Source organism: Pteronotus mesoamericanus, unplaced genomic scaffold (genome assembly GCF_021234165.1).
Source record: "Pteronotus mesoamericanus isolate MK-2021 breed Mesoamerican mustached bat unplaced genomic scaffold, CSHL_Meso_final contig_101, whole genome shotgun sequence".
NCBI classification, from domain to species: domain Eukaryota; kingdom Metazoa; phylum Chordata; class Mammalia; order Chiroptera; family Mormoopidae; genus Pteronotus; species Pteronotus mesoamericanus.
Window position 1 is genome coordinate 17,669,620 of NW_026555001.1, and position 13,999 is coordinate 17,683,618.

A 13,999-nucleotide genomic window follows, 5' to 3' on the forward strand; every position below is an offset into this window, starting at 1 on the left:
ATAGTGTATTTTCAGTATTCTGTAATGATTGTATCACCTATTTTTCTAGACTAGGAATCTTTTAAGAGTGAAAAAATATGCTGTTATTATGACAATATGAACCTTAAACCAGGGCATGAGGTCACCTGAAATATAACTTATTTAGCCATAGTTTTTATGTACTTCTAATTGTATTTTAGAGTCTTATAATGAAAGTATATTACTAATTCAGTAGTTCTTAATTTTTCTGTGTATCAGACTCACTTGTAAAGCTGCCTTGAAATATGCATTTATAATTTTAAATGTGATCAGTATCATGAGAGATTCTGATTTACTGAGTTTGTTGGAAATCTATTTTGTTTCAGTTTCATTGTTTATTCAGATGAATAGTCAAGATTGAGCACTACAGATAAAAACAAATAATTCTCATTTACAAGCAAATGTAAAGAAGATAAATCCTATTTTTATATTCTATTGTTTATAATATGAAAATTTACTTCTTTAAATGAGTTTTACATTATTTCTTTTTTTTTTAACTTGGGTTATGCACTCAAAATTAGATCATATGTAGTATGTTCACTAACTGTGTATATATTTTTAGAGAAGAAAAAGAAATGTGGTTGTTTATATATTGTTTGATGATAGTTTTTTCTTCATCTGAAATGGATTATTTCTTTAAATATTTATAAATGAACTGGTGTTCTACAGTTATTTTGTTGAACTAATTTAACAGATATGTATGGCACAGGAAAAGATACTTTTTTCCAGGGTTACTCACTGAGAAATAGAAAATAAAATGAGAGAATAATGGTAAATTTTGTTTTCTGCAGAATTATTTGGGAGATTGATTGCTGTCATGGGACAGCGTTAATGCTTAATCTGCTTGTAGTTGTCTGAATTAAATTCTCATAGGTCATATTAAATTCCCCCTAACTCTGAGTAAATGTTTCTTAAAGAATATAATACTTTCTATGCTTTTTTCATAATTTTCACTTAAATTGTTACACAGTGATTAAGTTGCTTTAATAATAACATTGTTTAAAATTCTTAGGGGAAAAAAGCTCAGTAGATATAATTTATTCAGTTTTTTGGGTAGTGCATGGTAACCTAACAGTTTTAACTTCCCAAACTATAACCTGGGAGTTTTACTACTTTTTCTTTTCATTCATTCTTTCACTCAAGAAATATTTACTGGATATCTAATGAATGCCAGGCCAGGTACTGTTCTCTGAGTTTGAGAATCATTAGCGATTAAAACAAATGCCCCTATTCTCACAGAGCTCTCATTCCAGTTAGGGAAGACAGATAGTAAACATAATAGGTAAATGATTAGGTGGTGAGTATTATGGAAAAGAGAGACCAGGGTAAAGAGGATTTTTCTGTTATTTGTAGGATTTGATTAACAGGAATATATGCCTAACTGATAATAGATATATTGTTCGTGGTAGATGTGTGAATCACTTGCAGCTTGATTTATATGGGTGTGTCCCTCAATTTTCTTTTTCTTTCTTTTTTTTAAAAAGATTTTGTGGGGGAGGCAGAGACAAATGTATTTGAAAAAATAAATTAAAATAAAATTTAAAAAAATGTAAAAAAAAAGATTTTATGTATGTATTTTTAGAGAGGGGGGAAAGGAGGGAGAAAGAGAAGGAGAGAAACATCAAATATGTGGTTGCCTCTCATACACCCCTAACCAGGGGCCTGGCCTGCAACCCAGGTGTATGCCCTAACTGGGAATCGAACCTGCAGCCCTCTGATTCACAGGCCAGTGCGAATTTGCAGGCATTAGCCCTGGCCACTGTGGCTCAGTGTCTTTTTTCTACCAGCTAGTCTAGGGCCATTTCTTCTCTCCTCATAGTTTTCTTGTCAAATCATTATTTTTATTTCAATATTTAATTTTGAGGTTTAAAAAGATAAATAAACCTGCTACTACTCTTTGAAGAGCTTACAGGCTGATGTTCTATAACTAGTCCCAGTGGTTCCTTCTTCTGGCGTAATTGATAAAAGTGGCCAAATGCAAGTTTAATTGCTGATACAAAAAAAGACAAAATGTTTAGTTTGAGGTTTTTTTCTTTTTGTGGTAAAGACCTAATAGTTCACGTGTTTTGTATGTATTTGTTGCTTAAATGAGTGAAATGGCTTGAAAGTACCAGGGGCTTGATCTGTTAACTACTGTAATCATTAAAATATGGGTAATGGATAATGCCCTCATTGGTATGTCCCTTAGAACTAGATGATAAATCATTTTAAGCTAAAAAATATAATATAAATGAAGTTAATTTGAAAAATGAATGAATTCTTATTCTCTTTAATACCTTTGGAACTATCAGAGGTGATCACAACTTTAAAATATAATTTGGGGGTAATTAGATTATAACTAGAATAGCTCTGTGTTTGAAGTTTCTGCTTATGTACTAATTTGTACTACTCTATTATATGTGGTTGGAAATTAGTGATATTGGAAAAATTTATAGTTAAGTGTAATGTTAATAAAGACTAATGATTGAGAATATTGATGAAGGATTGAGATGAAACTGTTTTTCTTTTAAAACCTTTCCAGAAGAAAAGATGTACTTTATAGTTGGTGGTATTGGCACAAAATACATGACTTGTTTTAATATTATTAGTTCATGTGTTAATTAAAATATTCAAAACATTTTTAGTCTTAATGAGTAAACAATTTCATTAGGCGATTTTAAACAGTTAAATTTCATTTTGCTGATAAACTTACAAATAATTATTGATTTTATATATTTGCAAAACATAGTTGATACTTAGAAGAAGGAACTTACCTGTTTTTGTCCTTTTCCTTTTGTGCATTAGGGTATTGTGGAGCTGATATCAAGGCCCTGTGTACTGAAGCTGCTCTGATTGCCCTGCGGAGACGTTACCCCCAGATCTATGCTAGCAGTCATAAACTGCAGCTAGACGTGTCCTCAATAGTGCTCAACGCCCAGGATTTTTATCATGCAATGCAGAATATTGTGCCTGCTTCCCAGCGTGCTGTCATGTCTTCAGGACATGCCCTATCCCCCATCATAAGGCCACTGCTAGAAAGAAGCTTCAACAACATCCTAGCAGTCTTGCAAAAAGTGTTTCCTCATGCTGAAATTAGCCAGAGTGACAAGAAAGAAGGTACTATAAATTATTTTTTCATATTTTAAAATGAAACAAGTACAGGCATAAATAAATTTTGAGTTTCCTCATACACTAATTTATATGTTACTCTTTTATATTTGCCACGAATTTAGAAAATAATATCTTTGTCATTCAAAACTGTGTATTCCAGGCCTGGCATGTTGCCTAGCACATGGTAGTTGCCTAGTGAATGTTTATAAAAAGAACAAATGAATGTTTCTTCTGATTATTTGCTCTTGGGGCATTCTGACTATCCTAATGTAAGAGTGTTACAATCTTTTGAGAAGTTGACTATGATAACAATGACTTACATTAATTTTATTATTCTAAAGCCCTTGCATAAATTGTCATTCATTAATCCTCATAACAATCCTGTGGTATAGGTACTCTTATACTATAAGAGAGGAAACTGGGTAACTAAGGAAGACAGTCATTGATATAGGGTCATTCAGTGAATTCGAGGGCTTACTCAAAACCAGGCACCCTGACTGCAGGGCCCATGCTTTTAACTGTGGTGCTAGAGAGATTCTACTCGTCAAATATATTTTGTTGTTTTTGGCAGGGCGCTCTGCAGTTTGCTGTGCTAATGGAGTAAATTTTTAGTGAGGGAGTAAATTAGAGCCTGGTTGTAAAGGTCTTGAATTCTAGTCTCAAGACTGTAGTTTGGACATGAGATAAAAAACAGAAAGCTACCTTTAAAAATGTCACTCACTTACAGGAAAACTTTAGGTTCATATATCAAATAAAGTAAGGCCCATGAACTTTGAAGAAGTAGTAATGTGTTTTAATTATCTTCATTTCCCAGTTCCTATTACCCTGTTTAGCATGTGGTCTGTACCAAATAGAAAATTGTTCAATGAATTATACTAACATTGATAATATATATAGTAAAAACCATCAATATTCAATGAATCTTGCTGTTCTAAATTTATTTTTTGGATACTTTATTTTTTAGGGATGGATTCTCATGAACTGTCATATGGATTACTTAATTTCTTATATTAGTCAAATAGGGAAGGGAATCAGTATTTTACTATGTTTGAGCCAGGTACTTTGCCATAGTCATATATTTTTTATCTCTGATTTTCATAATTGAGGATATATATTTTTTTCCCAAATTTTTTTAATTTTTGAAAAACTTACATTCCTTTCTGTGAGATTATGATAGTTCCTTTATTTCCATTTGACAATTTTTTTAACAGCATTATTATCTTTTTTCTTATAACTTTTTTCCATAAATATAGAGTGTGCTTTAGTTCAAATTTTTCTTTATGTACCCATGGAGAAGAGAAACCAAATTTTATTTGATTATTAAGAATTTTTTTGTTCTTTAGACCTATTACTCTGCTTTCTTTTGGACTTTAATATTTTTCTTAGACAAGTATCCTTTCCTTGTGTATGAAATTATAACTCAAAAGATAATTTTTCAGGTTAACTTTTAAAATATTAGTTGTACTAAATACGTAGCTTTTATTTTTTTATTTAAGATTTAATTTATTCTTAGAGGGGACGGAGGGAGAAAGAGAGGGAGAGAAACATCTCACGCGCCCCCACTGGGATCCTGGCCAGCAACCCAGGCATGTGACCTGACTGGTAGTCAACTGATGACCCTTTGGTTCACAGGCCGACGCTCAATCCACTGAGCCACACCAGTCAGGACAAATGGTTAGCCTTTAAAAGCTCTGAAAATCTACATCTGCCAGCACAATTCAGTGTCTTATTTTAAAAAGTATACCTTTTTTTTTCTTTTGGGGGGGGACATTTCTGTCAATCTTAATTTTTTCCCATTTCTCCTACACATGTAGCACTGGTTTTTATTGAATAAATTGATGACACTTTTGTTAGGTATGTGTGAAGTATAGCTATTAATATTTCAGGTTGTAGTCTAGATAAATTTTTAAGTAAACTCGCAGTAGGGATTTCAGTTTCTCTTAGTCCGTTGAACAGTAATGTAAGACCTGTGGAGAGAAAATAATGTTACTTGAATGAGTGCATTTTAAAGATTGGCTCTGTTTCCACTGACCCGTTTCTCAGCTAGTCTAGGTTTTCCTTGAAAAAGGCATATATGAGTGTATGTTCCATGTGAAAAAATAAGGATCAGTTTGTTCCACATTACTTTTGTAAGAATTGGCCATAACTCAAGTGCCTGAATCTTTTTAGGGGTGTTTCTCCTGTTCTTTCATTTGGGGCATGTTTCTTTGTCTCCCCATTTTGGCTGCCCTGTATTTTTTCTATGTATTAGGTAGATCTGTTATGTCTCCCAGTTCAGTAGAGTGCCTTGTGTAGTAGGTGTCCTGTGGCTCAGTGGTGCAGTCTCTTTGAAACTTGAACTAGGTGTTCCAGGAATGCCCCCTGTGTGCATTGTGAGCCTTCCTGTGGTAATTTACTGCTGTGCGGGGCTGATCCCACAGAGCGGAATCTGCTCCAGTGGTGTCTGGTGCATGCCCAGATCTCCCTTTGCTGTTTGCCACTTGTGGCGCTCATCAGGCCATGATCTGATGTGGTCTGGAGCCGGCCACTGGATATGTTGGTTCTGGGCCAAGTGCCCTATTAATTATACCAGAGATCTTAGATGAAATGTACTGGTTTTGGTCAAAATTAACTTAGAGATTTTTAGTAAGTAGCTGGGTATTTCAGGAGAGTGCCATGTCTTATCTAGTCTTCTGGTAGTTAGTGAAGTCTCCCAAACTATATGTTGTAACAAGTAGTTTGTAAAGAGGAAAGAATTACACTTATTTCACTTATAAATTATTTAAAACATTGTAGTTTGTCAGTTTGCCTGCTCAATCTGTATTTAATAGATAACATTAGTTAATGTCATTTGATTTTTAAACCAATTATTTTTAGCTGTTTGTGGAACACTACTATTAAATGACTTCATAAGCCTCAGTCTTTGTGGTTTTTTTGTTTTTGAACAGATATAGATACTCTAATTTTAGATGATAGTGAAGATGAGAACGCTTTATCAATTTTTGAGACCAGTTGTCACTCAGGATCACCAAAGAAACAGTCATCAGCTGCTGCTGTACATAAATCCTACCTTCATTTTACAATGTAAGTAATTTATATCAAATTCCTTTCCATTTAGCATGATTTTTACTACTTTATGGCTAGAATTATGGTATATTTTTACTTATGGTTCTAACTTTAAGAACTTTGATTTTCTGTTAGGGCACAATTCTGAAATATTTACTGTGTATATCTTTTTGGTGTGGTAATAAATTGGTTTTTTGGTTACCTGTAAAGATTTTTTTTTACTAACCTGATTGTGTGATTTTTATTTAAACTAGGGTAGAAGGAAGGATTACCTTTAGAAAATCAATTTATGTCCTCAGTTTTATTGCTTTTTATTTGAACTACAATGAACAGAAGTGAAATATTTATTATGGTTGAGAATACTTTAATTTGAAATAAGTTTCAGATGATAATTTGGGAACTCTAAGGGTACTAAAAAGATTTTGAATTAGAAACTGCACAGTAGTTTAATCTTTTTGATTCTCCAAACTCCCATTAGTTTACACTTTCTTAATTTAGATGTTATGGTGTTTCTATTTGCATTCACCTTTATCTAGAGCAGTGGTTTTCAACGGATGTGCCAAAGAATTTTTGAAACATGCAATACCTGACTTTTTAGTCAGGGACACTGATCTCTTCCCTTAGATTGTCAAATGAAGAAATGACAACAGCTAACACAACAATAGCTGTCTGGTATGAACGAATCAAAATTATACCTTTTTTTTTTTTTTTTGGTCAGATTGGCAAAAAAAATAGTTTTTGGTGGGCTGTGGAATTTTATTAATTTGTTTATGTGTGCCATGAAATGAAAAAGGTTGAAAGTCTCTGATCCGTATTAAAGCAGCTTTTGTTGTACACCTTAACAGGTAAACGATTTTAGTGCTAATCTAATTTTAAATTAAGGGACCAAATTGTTTTCAAATACTAATAGCGTCATCACTTACGTTTACATAATTTTCATGGAAATTAAAGGACCGTAATGCTCCAGTCAGGTAGGTCTAATCACACTTCTATTGAAAATGTTGGATAGTATGTACTTTTATCCACTAGTACTTTTAAGTACTTTTTCTTTTGACATATTTTGAACAAATTTAAGTCTTCAACTTGAATTGAATTTTCTCACATGTAGATTTTGGCAAGATGTTAATTTGATTATTTGCATTGATAACTCTTGCTTGTTTTTCATTTAAAAAAATGAGATTAAATTACTTTCATTTACTCTATTTTTCTTTAACAACAAGCTCTTCTATTAGAAACTTTTACTCCAGGTCTTTTCTTTTTTTGCCTTCTGGGAAGTTTTCTTAGACTATTTTGGTAATTTTACAGATCTGTTTCATTGATGATTAATGGAAAGCCAAATAGTCATTTTTCCTCCACCTGGATAATGTACGTGCGCGCGCGCGCGTGTGTGTGTGTTATTTGTTTTGACAATTTTAGTTATTTGGATTTGAACTATTTGAATGCAGAGCTAAGGAACTATAAAAATATTTATGTTCCAATTTTATAAGCTAGCCCTGTTTTCAGTAGAGTGATACAGAAATAGATTTTGATGTGGGAAAACTTCACATGCAATTTTGAGTTTGACGTTTTAGTAAGAACTTTCTCTTCCAGTGATTTAATGGATATCACTGGTATGCCTCATTTTGTTTCGTTTAGCCTTCCTGAAATTGCTTTAAATTAGCTTCCTTAACATAAGCTTTTCTAGTTCTGATTTGACTTCGAGACAACTATATTGTGGTATAAGATTTTTTTGTAGATGTTTTGATAAATTTCATTTATTTATCTACCTATTCTGCCCATTTTTATGTGTTTACTCTATGACAGGCACTATACTAGGTGTTGAAAACATAAGCATGATTGAAGTATAATGTAGTTCTTACTCTGGAGAAGTTCTTGTTATTGGGCTGACAAACATTGCGAAACGGCTGAAGTGTTAGGAAAACAGAACTAATAAACTTTAATTGGGAAGTCCAGGAGGGCTTCACAGATGAAATAGTGACATTTGCTGTTTTTTTGAGTATGAAGGGATAGGAGTTAGCACCTGGTGTTCATTACAAACTAGACGTGTGGTATAATACGTGATGTAAAACTTGGAGCTTTATGTGTGATAATTCATATATAAATAATCATATAGCTAATTTGTAGTATCATGATTTTATGAACAATGAAACTGAAGCACTAAGTTAAGTAAATTGTCCATGATCATGCCTACAGCAGGTGGCAGAATCAGGGCCCATACTGTATTTCTTTGTTGTATACTGTGTGGTTTCCAAATTGATCTCTGAGCCTAATAGCTAGATAGTAGAATGTATTGCTTTTTTGGGTAGGTTGGACAGTAAGATTCTTTATACTTTCTAAGAAGTAAACACTAGAATATAGGCTTTTAGTAAGAGCTACACATTTTTGTTTTTGTTGTTTGATTTGGTTTGGTTTGGCTTCCAGTATTGGCCTTCCAGGCCAATAAAAAAAAGGTGCTAGACACATAGAAAGCATGACTGTAACACTGGTCTCCAGTAACACTAGCTTGGGATTGCTGGTGGGTTTCTGTTTCTGGGAATTGTTTCCTAAAACAATGGTGAAACCTTTTATTTAGATTTAAGATGAAATACAAGTAAAGATATTTAAGTTCTATCAGTCTAGCAGAGAACCCTTATGATGGAAAGTAAGTTTTCTTTCTTATTGTATATTACCATAAGGGGATTAGAAACTCAGCTTTCCAAGGTTTCCAAATGAAAATAGCTTTGTTTTTTTTAATTAGAAAGATGATATACTCTGTAGAAAATTCAAGTAATAAAGAAGAGCATAAAGAAGAAAGTAAAAATTAAAGCCCAAGCATCTGAAGGTAATATTTGTTCAAGTTTTGGTCACCATACTTCCATATTCTCTCTATACATATAGACAGACCCACATATTATTTTATATAAATTATATCCTCCTTTTAAGTTTTTGAGTATGTCTTGCTTTTTTATCCACTATGTTGGGATTGTTATTTCATGTCAGAATATGTTTAATATCATGCTTTTAAAATACCTGCACAGTACTTTATTTTTTGGATGTTCCTTTATTTACATAACTTTATTGATAAAAATTGAAGTTTTCAATTTTCCTCTTTTATGAACAGTGCTGTGATAGACATATTTCTAAGTATACATCTTTTTTTGTTTTTTTTTATCCTCACTCGAGGGTGTGTTTATTGATTTTGAGAGAGAGAGAGAGAGAGAGAGAGAGAGTGGTGTGATAGACATATTTCTAAGTGTACATTTTTTTTGTTATTTATTTATTTTTATCCTCACTTGAGGGTGTGTTTATTGATTTGTGAGGGAGGGAGGGGGGGGGAGAGAGAGAGAGAGAGAGAGAGAGAAAGTGGGCAGGGAGAGAAAGGGAAAAGGAAAGGGAGAAACATTGGTGTGAGAAACATTGTTGTGAGGAACATTGATCAGTTGACTCTTGTACATGCCTTGACTGAGGATCAAACCTGCAATCTAGGTATGTGCCCTGACCGGGAATTGAACCCACAACCTTCTGGTATATGGGATGACGCTCCAACCAAATGAGCCACCCCGTCAGGACTAAGTATACATTCTTATACCATTATCTGATTTAGAGCATAGGGTAAAATTAAAAATTGTGATTGCTGTGTCAAAGGGAATATATGCATTAAAAAACTTGATACAAGTTGTTAAATTGCCTTTAATAAGGGCTACCCTGTTTTTTCAAATTGGTTTGGTTTGGTTTGGCTTCCTGAAAGGTTGTACCAGTTTCATTTTCATCACTAATGTATGAGTATTATTTTTCCTATATCCTTATCAATTCAAAGCATGGTTTGTATTTTTAAGTCTTTGACAACCAGAAGTATGAAAATAACATCTTCTCATTTATTTGAATCATTCACTTGTTTCATATATTGATTAATTCAGTTATTTTGTTAAAATGCCTATCATGTGCCAGACGTTGTCCTATGTACCTACAATATGTCAGTGGACAAAATGGGCTGTGAGCCCTTCTCTCATTCAGCTTATGTTTTAGATGGAGACAGAAAATAATGCAATAAACGTAATAGATAACATGATAGAAAATAACTACAGTAAAAAAAAAAATGTAGAGAATGCTAAGAGGTAAGGGAGTTCCTGGGAGTGAGATGAGTTGCAGGTATCTTGGATATGGATTTTGGTATATATTTAACATACTTGCCAAATGTAATTTTAGAAAATGGTGCTTTTTCCCACTCCCACTAGTCAGGAAAATACCAATTTTCCCATCATCTACTAACAATGGGTATTAAAATTTTTTAGTTTATCAATCTAACATGTAAAAGCCCTTTCTCATTATTTACATTTTCATAATTTTTCATGTTAATAAGATCCAAATCTTCCTCAAGCGTAGATCGCTCTTCAGCTTGAGACCCTGTCCAGCTGCCTGTCTCCTTTTCGTGCCTTAGATCTTATAGTATATACTGACCTGTGCCTGCGCCCCCCTTCCTGTGAATCCTATGAACTCATTTGGTTGTCCCAACTAGAACTGGATGTCATCCTCAGCTTCCTCTTCTTTCTTCCCTTCTGTATCTAGTCAATGGCCAAGTCCTGACTAAATAAAATAATAAACATCGTAGGCTGTTCCTTCTCACCTCTTTGATGCTACTTGTTTAGACCATCATTAACATTTCATGCTTGGGTTATTACAGCAAACCACTAACTGATTGTATATCCTCCTGTTTTGCCTTCTTTCAAAATCCTTTCCTATACTGACATACTGAGCGAGAATTAATCTCCTAAAAACATGTATAAGATGATGTCATTCCCTCTGCTTAAGCATCTTAATGATTTCTAGTTGTCTTCAGTGAACATTCCAAACTTTTAACATGGCTTACAAAGTCCTTCATGGCCTTTCATAGTGGAATTCTCCTTTCTGCTTGCCTTCCCTAACCCCCCAGTACCTTTACTCTATTGCCCTAAAACCTTACAAGAAGCTGTCAGTATGAACTATATCTTTTAGACCAGAGGACCAAGGTCTTTTTAGCCTCTGGTCCTTTGGACAGCCTGTTTTTATTTCTTGGAATTTATCTTTTCTGCCTCCAGTCTGCTGGGTTTATACTTTGGTAGCACTTTTTCAAGAAAGTTTTCTGAGAGTCTCTAGTTGGGGTCTCTTATAGTGCCCTGCACTTAAAGAGGGCTGCTTATTAAGCACACTGTATTACTGTAATTTGTGTATCTCCTGTTTTCACTAAATACCATTTAGTTATGAGCTCTGTGAAAAAAGTGGTATTTTTGGATAACTAGGGCCAAGGTTTCAGCATAGGAAGCATTCTACAGTTGTTAAATGAATGAACATTTGGAAAAAAATGTTATCTGTTTGTATATATATTTGTTTTGAATTGCTGCTTATGCCCTTTGCCCATGAGGGTATTTTTTTGTTTACACTATGTACATCAGCTCCTTATACATGGCAAATTCCTAGTCTCATTTGGTTGTTTGCAATTGGTTAAGGTTGTAGTTTTTTAAAAGTATTTTATTTATTTATTTTCAGAGAAAGGGGAAGGGAGGGAGCAAGAGAGGGAGAGAAACATGAATGTGTGGTTGCCTCTCGTGCGCCTCCTACCAGGAACCTGGTCTGCAACCCAGGCATGTGCCCTGACTGGGAATCGAACCGGTGACCCTTTGGTTTGCAGACCAGCGCTCAGTCTACTAATCCATACCAGCCAGAGTTAAGGTTGTAATTTTTTACAAAAGTTTAAAAATTTTTATGAATTAAATACATGAATCTTTTGTTTTTTCTTGTTTCTGTGTTAGAATTTATTTTACTTAGTCTTTGAAATGAAGATCTGAATCCTCTCTATTTTATTTTCAAATTATAAGAGAAAGCTTATTTAGAAAGAGGGGGAAGGGGAAGGAGCGGAAGTGCTCCAGAGAAGAATACTGCTGGGTCTTTTGCGTTGAGGGTTTTAAAGGCTGGGCTTTTAGGGAAGGTCTTAGAGGAAGATCTCAATAGAATATTGATCAGCTTTATGCTGCTGTGCCAAAATGAGATTATTTCCCCTCACTTTATCTATCCTTAGGTGTGGTTGGCATTAATTGGTTTTCTGTTATCTATATCCCAGAGTAGGGTGATTTAAGCTATTTACCCTCTGGTTGGGAGAAGTGTAAACTATTCTAAGTGTTCTTGGTTAGGGAAGATAGGATTTTGTGATTTTCTAGGTGGCTGTAAACTGTTTGACCATTTAACTATCTATCTCAGTTTTTCTATTCCACCCGTCCTGGCTTTCCAGCCGGTCTCATTACCCCCTCAGATCCTGCCATACCGGAAATCTTTTACAGGTGATGAGGAGGACAATCAGTCATTAGTAACTACTTCCTGCTGAAAAAGGGCCATGGTCCCTGCCTGATCTAATGGAGACAAGGGAATGGGGATCTGAGACTGGAACTGAGAGGCTATTAACTGATTCTCCCAAAGTCGGAATGGGCTGGAATCCCCAAAGCATCATCATTTTGAAATAAATTCTATCCAGAAGTGAAGTGAAGTTGGTAGTTGCTCCTGAGAGAGAGTGTGCTGGGAGAAAGAGCATGTTGAATACTCCCTATTTTAAATATTTTATAATTCATCCCTGTTCCATTTAAGCATTTTTTAATGCTTATTATCTTACATGAAATTATTTCAGTTATTATGATTTGTTTTCTGGGTTGCCTGTTATCTTACATTGATCTGTGTTTTTTTTCTTTGATGTATTCTACATTCTGTTTTTGTTATTCTATCTATAAGATGTTTCAGTATAAAGTAGGGCAGATCTTAACTTAGTAGGTCAGAGTCTGGCCTTTGTGATTATATGGATCTGAATGAGAAATTGAAATCAGTTTATACAATCTTATACATAATCTCTCTGAGTCTTGGTTTCTACATCTGTTTAATAGGTGGAGACTATGCATTTCATGGAATTGTTAAGAAAGTTAAACAAGAAGTTTGTATGAAGTGTTTGTTCCTAAAATAGGTTTAAATATTCTGAGATTGGAGCTAACATATTTTTCCAAGATTTTCTTGATTATTCTTTCAGATAATGTTGTGTATCAGTTTTAAATCTCCCTCTCTTTCTCAAATTCTTTTGGGATTTTGATTTAAAATTTTTAAATGTGTAAAATAAAATACTATATATATTTCTTTAACTTTAGTTAGCTATAAAGACATTAGAAAGAATTGACTTCTTTATAGTGAGGTTCATGTTGTATTCTATACAGTTTCACACTTTTCTTTAGTATTTGTTCTTTTGCCATTTGTATATTTGCAATTAAAAATAGTATCTCCTTTTTTCTTTTTTATTGATTCTTGATGGTGTTTTGGAAATCTTTGACTTCTCTATTTCTGTCTTTTGTCTTAGTACGTTGCTGGTAGAGTCTGACAGTTACTAGGTGATTCTCGTAGACTTTCTAGTATATAATCATACTTTACAAGTAACAGAGTGTTCCCTGTTTCTTTCCATTAGTTCTATTTATTTGCTTTATTCTGATTGCATTGCTTAGAATTTCCGTAGTTATCTGTAGTGATCCTTTATAAAATTTGTTTCATTTATTTGAGTTTTATCAATATGTTTTCTTACATTTACCTTCTCTGGTGTAGGGCTTTAGATGTCATGTATTAGGGTAAAAACAGCTTTTATTGGCCTAAAACAAAATTTACTGCCATTGAAAAATTTTTACCTTTTTTCCTATTTTAAAAATTGTGGTTAAAAATACATAAAACTTAACATTTTAACCATTAAAAAAAAGTCCTACATTTTGAATATTCTTCAGATGTACCTCCTGATTGGAGAAGTGAGATTCTTGACATCTGATGATTGATAATTATTGATAATAACTGAGTCATACTTAGTGCCCGAAGCTTT

The 13,999-nt window shown here is 33.6% G+C and overlaps 1 protein-coding gene across 1 annotated transcript in view; it reads left to right on the forward strand.

The window, feature by feature from the left end:
- Positions 1-13,999, forward strand: part of ATAD2B (ATPase family AAA domain containing 2B) — a 125,638-nt gene that overhangs the window by 62,176 nt on the left and 49,463 nt on the right. The window contains exons 16-17 of the mRNA XM_054569170.1: positions 2,803-3,114; positions 6,036-6,171. Of these exons, the coding sequence (XP_054425145.1) occupies positions 2,803-3,114; positions 6,036-6,171 (448 nt within the window). The remainder of the gene's footprint in view (positions 1-2,802; positions 3,115-6,035; positions 6,172-13,999) is intronic.